This window comes from Meriones unguiculatus, chromosome 2, assembly GCF_030254825.1.
Source record: "Meriones unguiculatus strain TT.TT164.6M chromosome 2, Bangor_MerUng_6.1, whole genome shotgun sequence".
NCBI lineage: Eukaryota > Metazoa > Chordata > Mammalia > Rodentia > Muridae > Meriones > Meriones unguiculatus.
Genome location: NC_083350.1, coordinates 96739411 through 96753389, shown reverse-complemented (window position 1 = coordinate 96753389; position 13979 = coordinate 96739411). Strand labels below are relative to the sequence as shown.

General features: G+C 42.5%; 1 protein-coding gene across 2 annotated transcripts in view; it reads left to right on the top strand.

The window, feature by feature from the left end:
* Utp20 (UTP20 small subunit processome component) overlaps positions 1–13979 on the top strand; it is an 87158-nt gene that overhangs the window by 54497 nt on the left and 18682 nt on the right. Inside the window, exons 30-43 of one of the 2 annotated variants that reach the window (XM_021640076.2) lie at positions 378–601; positions 1014–1158; positions 2187–2274; positions 3130–3273; positions 3772–3822; positions 3906–4058; positions 5619–5774; positions 6056–6196; positions 6581–6718; positions 8453–8592; positions 8811–8893; positions 10600–10889; positions 12512–12651; positions 12865–13021. In XM_021640076.2, coding sequence (XP_021495751.2) covers positions 378–601; positions 1014–1158; positions 2187–2274; positions 3130–3273; positions 3772–3822; positions 3906–4058; positions 5619–5774; positions 6056–6196; positions 6581–6718; positions 8453–8592; positions 8811–8893; positions 10600–10889; positions 12512–12651; positions 12865–13021 — 2050 coding nt within the window. Of the gene's footprint in view, positions 1–377; positions 602–1001; positions 1159–2186; positions 2275–3129; positions 3274–3771; positions 3823–3905; positions 4059–5618; positions 5775–6055; positions 6197–6580; positions 6719–8452; positions 8593–8810; positions 8894–10599; positions 10890–12511; positions 12652–12864; positions 13022–13979 lie in introns of both variants that reach the window. The other variant, XM_021640075.2, reaches the window with a different exon arrangement.

The following is a 13979-nucleotide window of genomic DNA, read 5'->3' as shown; positions in this document are numbered from 1 at the left end:
GACATTCCGGAAATCTTATCACTGAAAAGCTGAACGTTCATACTGTTTGGAAAAAGGCTCGAGACCAGAAGTGCAGCTGAGACTTAGTCTCAGTCCCGCTGCTTCCAGTTTGGTGGCTTCAGCAGGTCTGCCCTTTCCCTGTGATGTCAGATAGTGGCACCTCAGAGAGAAGTCATGAAGATTAAGTAAATGTATACAAATCTAAGTAATATAATGTTTATAGAGTGGTTAGCTTTAGCCATCGTGTTGTAGATTTTAAAGTAATTTCTCTTCATATTCACAAAGACATGTTAACATCAATGTAGAAACTCGTATGGAGTGTTTTAGACATAATACTGAGAAATAAGATGATTAATACAGTGTCTTTCTCCTTGCAGGTATTTCCCTCTTCTGGCTAAGCAGAAACCTGGACACCCAGAATGTGACATCCTGACCAATGTCTTTGCAGTTCTCTCAGCAAAGAATCTGTCCAGTGCCACAGCTAGCATCATAATGGATATAGTCGATGATCTTCTCAACCTTCCAGATTTTGAGCCCACAGAAACAGTGCCTAGCTTGCCGGTTACTGGCTGTGTGTACACTGACGTCGCGGAAAACACAGGTGTGTGCACTGCACAAAGCCTGTGATTCATAGACTTTGTGGGTAGCTGCTACTCGCAGGAAAGAGTCAGGAACACTTGACTTTCTTAACAGCAGAAAGGTTTCTTTTTCAGAATGTGTAGTCTGAAATTCTTTGCACATGTAGGAGTATGGATTACCTCCTGCCCAGAAGTCTCTTCTCCAGGGCACTGGGAAATGTTTCCACTGTTACAGCTGAATTCTTCCTGTTGCAATAGCCCAGTAGTCTCGGCACATACTCAATTTGTAATGTAGCCACTGATGTATCTCCTTTAAGTAAGAAAATGTCATTTAATGATTGGAGTTGAAGTGTGAATGCTCATGAATAGTTGAATGCTTTCCCTATCTGTCATCCAGAAAATAGTATGTAATGATTGAAACAGTCTCTGTTTCAGAGCCTGTCACTGTGGGAGGGAGGCTGATTCTGCCTCATGTGCCTGCAATTCTTCAGTACCTCAGCAAAACCACAATAAGTACAGAGAAGGTGAAAAAGAAGAAGAATAGGGCGCAAGTCAGTAAGGAACTGGGCATACTTTCAAAGTAAGTGCTACAGCTGCCCTTCAGTGTAAGGGTAGCATGCACGGGTCTAAGGCTTTTCAAGCTCTTATCTTGTTTTTCAGTTAACTTTCGAACAATAATATTGGGGGGGAGGGGTCTTTAATAGCATGTGCAAGGCGCTGGGTTTAATGTCCAGCCCTAAATGTCAAACAAAAGCGAGGAAGGGCGTGGAGGGGGAGGGAGCGATGCTGAGCCTTCCAGGCCCTCAAATTAAAGATTTGCTTGTTCCATCTTTGCATATCTGCTTATTCAAAGCCTCAGGTTTTGTTAGATCCCTAAAAACACTTGAAAGAACAAATTGTTTGAAGAGTCCAGCCTGTTTTTTTGTTGGTTTTTTTTTTTTTAAAGACTTTATAATAATACATAATCAGTTTCTGAAAAGGCAAATTAGTAAGAAATGGTTTTATCCTAAATTTTTTTAACTTTTATTAATTACACTTTATTCATTTGTAGCTCCCCATAAACCCCATCCTCCTCCCCTTATCCTAAATTTTAATGTGAGAGTTACTAAATTTATGGAAAACTTTTTATATTACTTTCAACAACATAAAAATAATGATAAATAGCATCTAGAACGTTTTATTCATGTTCCTAAGTTTATCTAAGTGTTTTATCCTGTTGATGTCGTTGTGGAAATACAATGAGCCATTAGGCTCCAGAAGGCCAGAGTGACCAACGCCTGATGCTTCCCAGCCATGCTACAGCTGATCTTCTGGGTCTCTGTTTTTCTTTAAGCAAAATGTGGCTAAATAATTCCTCTGTCACAGTACTGTTAAGGGAATTACACCAAAATATTGTGGTGGTCTTAAGAACATTTTCTTGCAAAATAAGAAAGCATGAATTGCCAGATTACAGCACTGACATCCGAACCCACCTACCCGGGGATCCCTTGAGAATGATAAAGCAATAGCCAGAGTGAGAGTGCCCAAGGCACAACTGCTGGCTTCCTGCAGTGTAGCTTGTTGGGTTCTTCCCCGCATCTTCCTAATGTGTCCATTTGTCTTCTTTAGGATAAGCAAGTTTATGAAAGACAAAGAACAGTGTTCTCTCCTCATCACACTTCTCCTTCCATTCCTCCTGCAGGGCAGTGTTGCTCAGGTACAGTTCAAAGGACAATTACTTTGTGTTCAGAGGATGCTATCTTTAATTCTGTGAGATACTTGTTCCAGAAAAGTGAAAGCTGGATAGTAGACATTTAAAAATAGAGGTGGGAATTGGGCTGGAATAGACATGGGAGAGACATGATCATCTGCCACTTCAATAAAATTGTTCCCCTCATTTAGCTTCTCATCCAGTTCAGCATTTCCCCCTCTTTTGAACAACAAGTAGAACCCAAGAAGTACATTGTGGAGTCTCAAATATAGATCACATTGGCACAACTGAGTGAAAAATCTCTCTCTTAATATTCAGACAAGAGTTTCTGACCCAATTCTAAAACTCTAAATGACTCCAGTAAAAAATTCTTCCAGTGGCTCATTTATCAGGTATCAGGAGTGAGCCAAACCTCTTCGACCAAATAGTCATGCACATAGACGCCCACAGATCTCTTAAGACAGCCAGAAGGGCTCGTTTTCCTCAGCATACTCATGCTGTAAGCAACAATGGGATTAGACAACCAAAGAGACTGTTTAAAAATCACATTAGGATTGAAAGAAGAAACTGTAACACTATATAGAGTCTGTGTTAAGTTAAAAAGCTTTTTTTAAATTACTATGAAATATTTTTTCCAGTTTTTATGCTGTTCTAAAATATAAACTAAACTGGGTGTGGTTGTGCACACCTGTTCCCCGCACTTAGGAGAGAGACACAGGAAGGATTGCTGCAAGTATCAAAACCTGATCTCAAGATGTCAGCGTGTTCATGCGTGCATGCCTGTGCATGCGTGTTCATGCGTGTGTGTAAGTGATTACATAAAGTTTTATGGCTATTGAAATGCAGTGTCTTGATTCTCAGGACACAGAACTTGACATCCTAGTGACGGTGCAGAACTTGCTGCAGCATTGTCTCAACCCCACACGCTTCCTCAGACCTCTGGCCAAACTCCTTTCAGTCATTAAGAACAAGCTGTCAAGACAGCTGCTCTGTACTGTTTTCCAGGTATGTGATTCGAATGTTTTTAAATCCCGATTTGCACTTTCCTTCTATCACATAAAAGATTGGCACGGCCTGGAGAGATGGTTCAGTGGTTAAGAGCACTGGCTGCTCTTCTAGAGGTCCTGAGTTCAATTCCCAGTAACCATATTGTGATCACAACCATCTGTAATATGATCTGATGCCCGCTTCTGTCATGAATATATAAAATAAATACAAAAATCTTTAAAAAAATAAATAAATAAAAGAGTGGAGCGAGCCACCTTTGGTCCAGTGTAATGTTATATGAAGTTGAGTGACATTAGGGAAGGAAGGAAAGGCGAGCAGAAAAATTACAGTGTTATCCATTAATAACTATACTGCTCATAGCCAGAAACAGACTTGCAACCCCAGTAATTGGGAGGTGGGAGGCAGGAGGATGATGACTATAAGGCCATCCTAGACCACACAGTGAGAAACTTCCTCAGAAAACTCAAAAATAAACATATTGCCCTTTTCTTTCAGAGTCTGTCTGAGTTTGAAAGTGGACTAACATATATTACAGATATTGTAAAGGTAAGAAATATATATATATATTGGCTTTAAAGGTATTGGTTTATTAACTTCTATTCATGTGGTTTAACTGTCATTTCTTGTAGCTTAATGCCTTTGATAAAAGGCATCTCGATGACATCAACTTTGATGTTCGGTTCTCAGCATTCCAATCCATCACCTCTAAAATAAAGGAAATGCAGACGGTGGACGCTGACTACCTCATCGCTGTGATGCATAACTGTTTCTACAATATGGAGGTGGGTGTTCACGGCAAACACTCAGACTGTTTTGATAGTATACCACTAAATATAGAGATTTAATTCCTAACTTTATTTTTAGAAAGAGGACAAGCATTTTTAAGGTAGAATTTCTTTTAAATGCAGCCTTTTTTGATTTGTGAACCAGTTAGTGTTAATCTCATGATTTGGAAGCCACAGAGGTTTGGCTCACTCCTGTTAGTAAAAGCGTGGAAGCACTTGGAGTAATTGATCCACTGTCGGTGTGTGCCACACTTCTGTACTCTTGTCCGTGGAGAGGCAGGGCAGAAGGATTGTAGGTTTCATGCCAGCTTGATCTACAGAGTAAGCTCCTGGTTTTTTGCTTTTGTGAATGTGTGTTTATAGACAGGGTCTCACTATGGAATCCTGCCTGAGCTGGAACTCTTAATGTAGATCAGGCTGACCTCAAATTCATCAATCCTCCTGTCTCCACCTCTTCTGTGTATCCTGCTGTCATGTGACACCATAACTGGCCCTGTCTTAAAGAAAAGCTGAATGTTTACTAAGAGCTGTAGTGAGGGGAAAACAGTGATGAGAATCTTTAGAAAGTAGGTGTCTTGGGTTTTTATTGCTTTGAAGAGACAGCATGACCAAGGCAACTGTTATAAAGGTGAACATTTAATTGGGGCTGGCTTACAGTTTCAGAAGTTGAGTCCATTGTCATCATTGTGGGAAGCATGGCAGCTTGCAGGCAGACATGGTGCTGGAGAAGCTGAGAGTTCTAAGCCGAGAGTTCTACATCTTGTTCAGAAGGCAGCCAGGAGGAGACCTCAAAGTCCACCCCCACAGTGACACACCTCCACCAATAAGGCCATACCCTCTAATAGTGTCACTGCCTGTGGCTCAGCATTCAAGCACATGAATCTGTGGGCCAACCCTATTCAAACCACCACAGTAGATATGCTTGATGGTTGCACAGCAAACCCACTGAGGGCCAGCACAGTGGCTCAGTGGGTAAAGGCACTTGCCAGTCAAGACTAACCTGAGTTCAGTCCCCAGAAGAGATGTAAAAAGCGGTGGCACACATCTGTAATTCCAGCAAGATAGGAGTTGGAGACTGAAGAATCCTCAAAGTTTGAAAGCTAGCTAACCTGAAGTCCTCACAGCAACAGGAATGCTGCCTTACCAACTCACCAAGTTTGTAAACTAAGGACTTTAGGGCCTTTCATCCAAATTACACTAGGCAAATGTCTCTCTTTCTGCCATTTTCCATGATGACCTGGTAATAAAAAACTGACTTTAGTGAACCTTTTATTCTGCTTGCTCTGGGATATAAAACTGCTCTAAGAGTATGCTTGACAGTACTTTCTTGACTGAAATGACACCTCTCAGTAAGTGTATTCCAGAATCCCATGCGGTGTTCTTCACTTCCCTCCGGCATCTGCCCCTTTCTAAAGCACATGGCATTTATGGGCATTTCTAAGTAGGGTTTTACACAATAGCTTGGACAGTGTTTCGCTTTCTTGGGGAATGGTATTTTGTGTTGTATTAATAGATGAAAGTTAATAATAGAATGACTTGGGGTTTTCTTATTTTCAGTTAGGAGACATGTCTTTAAGTGACAATGCCAGCATCTGCTTGACAAGTATCATCAAAAGGCTAGCTGCTTTGAATGTCACAGAGAAAGAATATAAGGAAATCATTCAGCGTACACTCCTGGAGAGACTGAGGAAGGGGTTGAGGAGCCAGACAGAGGTATTGTAACTTTCGTTTAGTTACTACTGTCTGCAAGTGTTTTCCCATGTCTGCTGTTGAAACGCAATCAGGCTTAGTATAAAGAACTGAAAAGGCACCAAGCTTTTTGAGGAGGAGGTAGATGGGGTGGTAGTGGTGTGACTTGTGTTTTTATTTTATGGGTTTTTTTTCTTTTTACAGTGGGAAAAACGATTACCTAAAACATGAATGGCTTTTTCATCTTCCTTATATTGTCAAGGAAATGGATAAAAATACTTTTTTTCTTGATTTGATGTTTGCAGAGTATTCAACATGATTATACCCTGATCCTTTCCTGTTTGATTCAAACTTTTCCAAATCAACTGGAATTTAAGGACTTGGTGCAGCTCACTCATTATCATGATCCAGAGATGGACTTCTTTGAGAACATGAAGCACATTCAGGTAGATGCTTCCTCCTGCCTTCAGAATAGCACAGTTCACACAAGTCTGCCTCATTGGAAAGATAGACCTTCACATTCCAGGGTTTCAAGGTTCCTTTCCCTGGTCTGAATGACAGATTTGCATATAAGATGATCAGCTCCTGGGCATCTCATTTCTTGGTGGCATCACTAAACACATATCATAATAGTGTCAACTTTGTTCAGTTTTCCCTAAGAGTGTTCAGGTCCATTGTTAGGTGCTATGGGACCTGGGTGCTTGCTCACCTAGGACATGGCCAGGGTTTCCCCGCCTTTAAACTTTTCATGGGAAAAGCGCTTGGGTCTGAGGCAGGGGTGGTTTGGGAGAGTGAGCAGTAACCACTGCATATTTTATCTAATTTTCTAGATCCATAGACGAGCAAGAGCCTTGAAGAAACTGTCCAAACAGCTCCTAGAAGGGCAGGTTGTGCTGTCTTCTAAATCTCTTCAGAATTATATCATGCCTTATGCCATGGCTCCAATTTTTGATGAGAAAATGGTCAAGGTAAGCTACTAGGTGTGGGAAGGATGAACACCAGCAAGCATAATAATCTTATCATCATAGGTACCAATGACGAGGTCAGATCCCTTAAAACCACTCCTGGCGCATGGTAAACACTGTGTAAAATGTGAATATATTTTGTATTTTTATTGTTATTTGCCCTGGTGGGCCAACTACCAAAATAAAAACAAAATTCCCCTTCCTAGGGATGTCCAGATTTCTAAAATGACTTCTGGTTTTTTGAGAAAGGATCTCACTGTGTGGTCCAAGTTGACCTTGAACTCTCAGTTCTCGTGTCTCAGGTTCCCAGTTGCTGGCCTTATGGGTGTGTGCTGTTCATTCATTGGGTTTCTTGCTTGCTGGCTTGTTTGTAGAGGAGTCTCGCTGTATCTCAGGCTGCCCTATAGACCTCACTGTGTATGTAGTACAGGCTGGTCTCAGACTCAGTGATCCTACTGCTTCAGACTGCCAAGTACTAGGACTGCAGGCACAAACCACCAAGCCTGGCAAGATCCTTCCTTATCTCCTTACTCTTGAGGGTGGGTGTGGTCTATTGTGTCACCCAGTGAGCCGTGACGTTACAACCCTCCTCTCTCTCCCTAGTAGCAGAACTGTGGTCATGTACCACTCAACCCAGTCTTAAAGGGTTGCTTCTTAAATTCCAGTCTTAAAAGCAAGCACAACAATCCAGAGTCTAAAGGCACTGAGATACAAATGAAGCACAGCTGGAGAGACTCTCCCTAGGTTTCTTCAGTTCGGCCATAGAATCTTCTTAACCTTCCTCTCTGAACCCACTTGTGACGTATAGGTGGTATTTCCCAGAGTGTTGCTGTATGTCCAGTCTGACGGTCCTGGGAGCTGGTTTAGACAATTTGCACTTGAAATCTTTAGTAATAAGGTTTGGTTGAGATCATCAGTTGTCTTCTAAAAAGGTCAAATAAGGGAACGCTTATTTGCTTACATGCTTATAATTGCTGTTGTTCTTCATTCCACTGTGTCCATTCGCATTTTATGCCGTGATGCTGTGTCTCTCTGACTTAACGGCATAAATGTCCCCATCCTTAACTGCGCTTTGATGACTGGTTCCCTTCCTCAGGAATACTGATGAGTGTCTGTTTAAATCAGAAGCCTTTCCTCAGGCAGCTCTCCCCTCCATGGCATTCCACCCTGTGGACTGCAGCTACCGTGCACAGCCTCTGTCTCTTACTCGGAGACGATTCGCCTCTTTGGGGCTTCTTTTCCTGTACTGGAACCCCACAGTTCTCTACATACAGTACATTCAGGTCATGGCAGCACTCACTGTTCTTCCTCTTGAGGAACACTGTCCGGTCTTGCTGTGTTCACATCAAGAGTCTTGACATCCAGGTTAACATTTTTGTCCACTTTCCTAGTTTAAGGTCTGAAGGAGCTGAGCCACTGTGTAGTGTGTGTTTTTTTGCATTGTTCACCCATCTGGAAGATCTGGGGAGCAAAGAGCTCAGAGTACGTTAACATTCTTTAAATTGATACCATCCTTTTCTGGATTAGGGTGGGAAAAGGAGTAAGGACAATTTGACAAACATACACAATGTTCAAATCAGTATTTTGTAACAGTGGTTGGTAAACTTAATTTGTGAAAGAACAGGTAGTATTAGAATTCCTTTTGTAATTGAGGATGGCCAGCTGTCCTGTAGAGTAGAGCAAGTTAACCTTGGCTTTTACTAGCAGTTACTTCGATGCTCTTGGTTTATTTTACAGCATGAAAACATAACCATTGCTGCTACAGAGGTTATCGGAGCTATCTGCAGACACCTGTCTTGGCCAGCCTATGTCTATTACTTGAAACATTTCATCCATGTCTTGCAGGCAGGGCAGATCAACCAGAAACTGGCTGTCAGGTATAGTCATTTTCTTTTGTCTTTAAAGTGTAACCTAAACCCTGCCTCTTGACTGGGTCTTTCTAAGGTCTCCCCTTAAACTCACTGTGTGAATGTGGTTACAGGAATGCTCATTCAGGTCACAACAAACAGAGTTGTACTGTTGCTGTCCTCAAGTTCCCTCTCCCCTTCATAGATGATGTTGCTAAGCAATGGCATTTTTATATCTTTTTTGACAGTTTGTTGGTGATAGTGTTGGAAGCGTTCCATTTTGACTACAAAACTCTTGAAAAACAAATGGGAAATGTTGAGAATGAAGAGAGTAAGTTTTAAAACTTTCTTAAACTGATTCTCATTTTAATCCTGGATAATTTATGATAATTAAAGATGGCAAAATGCACTGTTTTTCCTTCACTTTGTAGTAAGGACTACTTACTGAGTCAGGAAGAAACTGAAGTGAATGGTTTATTCCAATAAAATTTTATTTACCTATACAGAAGGCACATCTAAAGTGTATAACGTAAATATCTGAACTGGGGGCTGGAGATATGGCTCAGAGGTTAAGAGCACTGGTTGCTCTTCCAGAGGTTGTGAGCTCAATTCCCAGCAACCACATGATGGTTCACAACCATCTATAATGAGATTTGGTGCCTTCTTCTGGTGTGCAGGTGTACATGCAGATAGAACATTGTATACATAATAAATAAATAAATCTTTTTAAAAAAAATATGAGCTGTTGGTTCTTTCCCTGGAAGTCTGTCTCCCTAATGTATGGCAGTCTGTCTGTGAGTAACAGCAGTAAGCTCCTGGGCCTGGACAGACAGAACATTACTTCTTCACCTCAGGGCTAATCATCCACTTACTAGCATCAGGCCCACACACAACAGCTCTTGTCCCTTCTGCTTCCTCCCCAGCAGCCTGCTCTGCACTGTCATAACAGATTGTAACAGAGCAGCGACAAAGAATGCCCATCACATTGAGACACAGCCAAAACCCCTGACCTCGTAGATATTATCTCCCCAGAGAAGCCTGAATCAGCACTGGACCAACCCTCCTCCTCCTCTTCACAGTCCAGGATGAGGATGAAGAGCATCTTTGGTTTATAGTCCTTTGTGATGCCAAGCCAAGAGTTTTCATTTTCTTTTTCTTAATTCCATGTGTTGGTTAACTTTAACAACAGTGAAATGGTAAATGGAGGCAGTGTTTTGAGCAGAGGGGCAGGGGCAGTACCTTCTCATCGTAACAGGCACCTTCCAAGAATCACATTGGTTACCCGGATTTTCCTGGGTATAAGAAAGTGGGCTGCAGCAGCACAGGATACCAAAGTTTTGCAGCCGTAAATGACAAAAGAAAGGGCTTCCTAGCCACTTTTTTTTTTTTTAATAGTTGGTGGAATGGCAAGCACGTTTTAGGCAGTTACGGAGTTCACTTCATTTCATTCTCACAGTAATTTCACAGGGCGGGTCTCCCTCACTGGTAAAGAGGCCAGAGCCCTCTGGGAGACAGGTAGTTTGCTAAGACAGTTTAACAGGGTCAAGCCTGGACTTGCCTCACAGTACTTCACTGTCTTGTCTTATTAAGCTGTAGCCTAGTGGCACCCACGCTGTTCTCAAGTGCCCCTGGCCTGGCCACATACTTCTACAGTTGCCCGTTTCCTTGTCTCTCTCCCTTATTAGACTCTCAGCTATGAGGACATAAAACCCTCTCTCTCCCTGCTGCTTCCTCAGCCATTATTTTACCTGCCTGTAATTGGTAGTCAGTACTATCTATTGGATAATAGGTATTGATAGAAAAGGCAGCTTATCACAGCTCTACAACTTTACCTTCATCATCCTCTCCTGTTCCTCCTCCTTTTCCTCTTCCTTCCTATTTTGAGACATGATCTGGCTATGTAGCTCAGGCTAGCCTCAAACTTTTCAATTCTCCTTTCTCGGCCTCTTGAGTGCTACTATTCAGGTTAAGATTACAGGTTCAAAACCCCACACCCAGCTGTGACAGTTCTTTAATAAACAGTGATGTTTGTTACAGATGCAGTTGAAATGGCTGAGTTACTGGAGCATGATGCCATGGAATTGGAGCACATGGATGAGGAAGAGAAGGAAGAAGCCTGTAAGAGTTTGACAGACAACCTGGAGTCACTGGAGGCCCCCGAGGCAGCTGATTCTGAGGGGACACAGGCTAAGGGACAAGACTGCATCGCCAAGTGTGTCACTTTCCTTCCTCGGAATAAGGAGGAGTTGGAAAGAACAATTAAAACCATCCAAGGAGCCATAACGGGGGACATCCTCCCCAGGCTGCATAAGTGCCTCGCATCTGCGGTAAGGATTAGGGCCAGCAGGTTTCTGAGCCCAGGTGCTGATGGGCCCATCACATTGGGATGGTTCCTCCCTCAGGGCTACTGAGTGACATAACCTCGTATGTTTCCTTCCATCTCAACTTTTAACTGTTTAACCTGAGGCGTTGTGTGCCATAGCCAGACAGCAGTGGCCCGTCATTACACGTTTGGTATGATGGATGTTGGCTGTTGGCTTTTTCTATCTCCAAGACAGATGATGAGTTTTCCGAAGAAGAGCTAATTAAAAATTAGGCTACTCTGTACTTCTTAAATATCATCTTAGATCCCCAGTGGAGATGCTATATTCCTTTAATCCCAGCACTCAGGAGGCAGAGGCAGGGGCTTCACTGAGCTCGAGGCCAGCCTGGTCTACAAAGCATGTCCAGGACAGCCAAGGCTACATAGAGAAACCCTGTCTCAAAAAAAAAAAAAAAAAAACAGAAAAAGAAGAAAGAAGAGTTCGACGTGCTCCCAGGCGCCTTTGGCCCTCTTCCACACTGGCACTCCCACATCAATAGCCCATACCTTTCCTCACTGAGATACCATGGTACAAATGTGGAAGAGGAGGGAGAAGAGCCAGAGCCCTCTTCAGGAGCTCCTAAAGAACACTTGCGAGATGTTCAGGCCACTAACAAGCTTGTGGCTATGTTTGACCCTTTAAGATTTCTGCTTCCTTAAGTGTCTGCTCACAAAACTTGTTAAGCCCTGCGTCTCCAAGCCAGACACCAGCAGCACATGGAAGTATTGGGACAAACTCTTGGTCTTGTTGTCTGGCCTTAGCTAAAAAATAAAAAAATAAATTAAATATCACCTTAGGCAAACCTGGTGGTCCAACACAGAGGTCCATCTTTCTTCTGGTTGACAGGGATAGCATTTAACAGTGCATTTTCATATACTGAGAGCCTACAAACTGTGACCCATAAGTTGTAGCTAGGGAGACATATATATGTAAACATATATATATATATGTATATATATATACATACATACACACACACATATATGTAAACATGGGTGTGTGTGTGTGTACACATGTATATGTAAAGTTTTATTAGAACACTCAGCCATTATATTACATAATAGCAGCAGAGTTAACTAGCTTTAACAGAGACAAGCCAAGTAAGAGCATTTGCTGTGCAAGCATGAAGTCCTGAGTTCAGTTCCCCCTAGCATGCACATAAAAACCTGGGGATGGCTGTGCCACATGTCTGTAACACAAGTGTTGAGAGGAGGGAGGGTATGGGCAGATAGAGGAAGGTGGCTAAGAATTGATCGCTGGCTGTCAGCCCAGCTCTGAGTGCAATGTTCAAAGGAACAAGGCAGAGTAATGTAGCAGGACATCTGGCTTCCACTTCTGCCCCCCCGACACCCATTGTGTACACACACACATCAGGCTTCCACCTCTGGGCTCATTTTGTACACACAAAAGTCAAGCATTGTCTTTCTAATGTGATGTTAGGGTTCTAACTTCAGTGTAACAAGTCCTATGACCTGGGGTTTAGTCACTGGTCAGGATCACGTGAGGGGAAAAGGAAATGATCAAATCCAGGGAACAATGTCTTTTTGGTCCTTATTTTTCCAGTTTCCCTTAAACTCTTCTTATAGACTAAAAGAGAAGAAGAGCACAAGTTGGTCAAGTCAAAGATCGTGAATGATGAGGAAGTGGTCCGAGTCCCCCTGGCTTTTGCCATGGTTAAGCTGATGCGGTCCCTTCCGCAGGAGGTTATGGAGGCAAATCTGCCCAGGTAAGAGAAGTTCAGAAAAGCCCAGAATTTGCTCCTTTTCCTTCTGACTTTTATATTTCTTCTGTCAGTAAGAGAAGTGCTGCTGTGGTTTGCTAGAGTTCCAAATCGTAACTGGGAATTAGGGTTATGAATACTTAAGAGACAAATGGACGGGTCTATTTTTATTTGTTTCTCTGACGTGGCTAGTTATTTTTCAACTTTGCATTTTTCTAGTATTTTGCTGAAAGTGTGTGTCCTCCTCAAGAACAGAGCGCAGGAAATCAGAGACATTGCACGCACCACCCTCTCTAAAATAATCGAAGATCTGGGTGTGCACTTTCTGCAGTATGTCCTCAAAGAATTACAGACGACCCTCGTCCGTGGGTATCAGGTAAGTGCAGTTTGATTGCATGTGTGTGCAGCTAAGACACCACAAGTCAGGGTGCTTTGGCTCTGTCTTCAGTAAAGCTAACAAGAGCACTCACGTTTCTAGTCACAACCAGTCTTGCTGACTGACGTCTGTAATCCCAGCATCGGGAGGCTAAACAAGAGCATCAGGAAGTCAAAGGCAGTCTGGGCTATGTGAGACCCTGTCTCAAACTAACAGCAACAACAAAAGGTTTCTAATCTGAATCCTTCAGTTCAAAAGATCTTGGGTCTTTGTGGTTCCTTGTCAGCTTGAGATTACATGGCTTTTTTCTTTCACATTGTTTAACATTGTTTCATCCTCTCTAGATCTTAATAAAATTTTATTGTCATGTTTATTTAAGGGTATTGCCAACTGAGTGAATAAGAAGAAGATAGGTGTTTATGTGGGTAAGGTTTTAAACTTGGCATAAGTTGTAAAATTAGTAAGGCCAACAGGCACTGTGAAACATTGAGCAGTTGCATTGTGGCCTAACCTGGCACAGCTCTCGGTGTGGGTCTGGACAACAGCACGCAGAAAGCATTAGAAAGGTGCAGACTGAGGCCCACCTGCACTTGCCTGCGATTGTTAGGATCCTCAGGTCAAGTTCAGGAAGCTTTACAGTTTGTTCAGGTATCATCCAAGCATTCCATAGTTAACAGGCCTTGCGTGTAAGGAACTGTTCTAACTATTCTAACCCAAATCCCAGTATTCTTTATTGATGTGCCTTTTTTTCTTCCGCTGATCTAGAAATCCACGTATGTCTATACCTGTGTTTTAACAACGTATAGAGGATCAGTATCTTAGCACTGCAAGTGGGATGTAGAAACTCACCACCATGTAGGTCTTTCCCCCCCTGCTGTATTACAGTGGCTTCTGTCTTTGAGGATTGGGAACAGGAGACTGTGGGAACTTTGCTTTTAATATCAAATACATGTGGAGA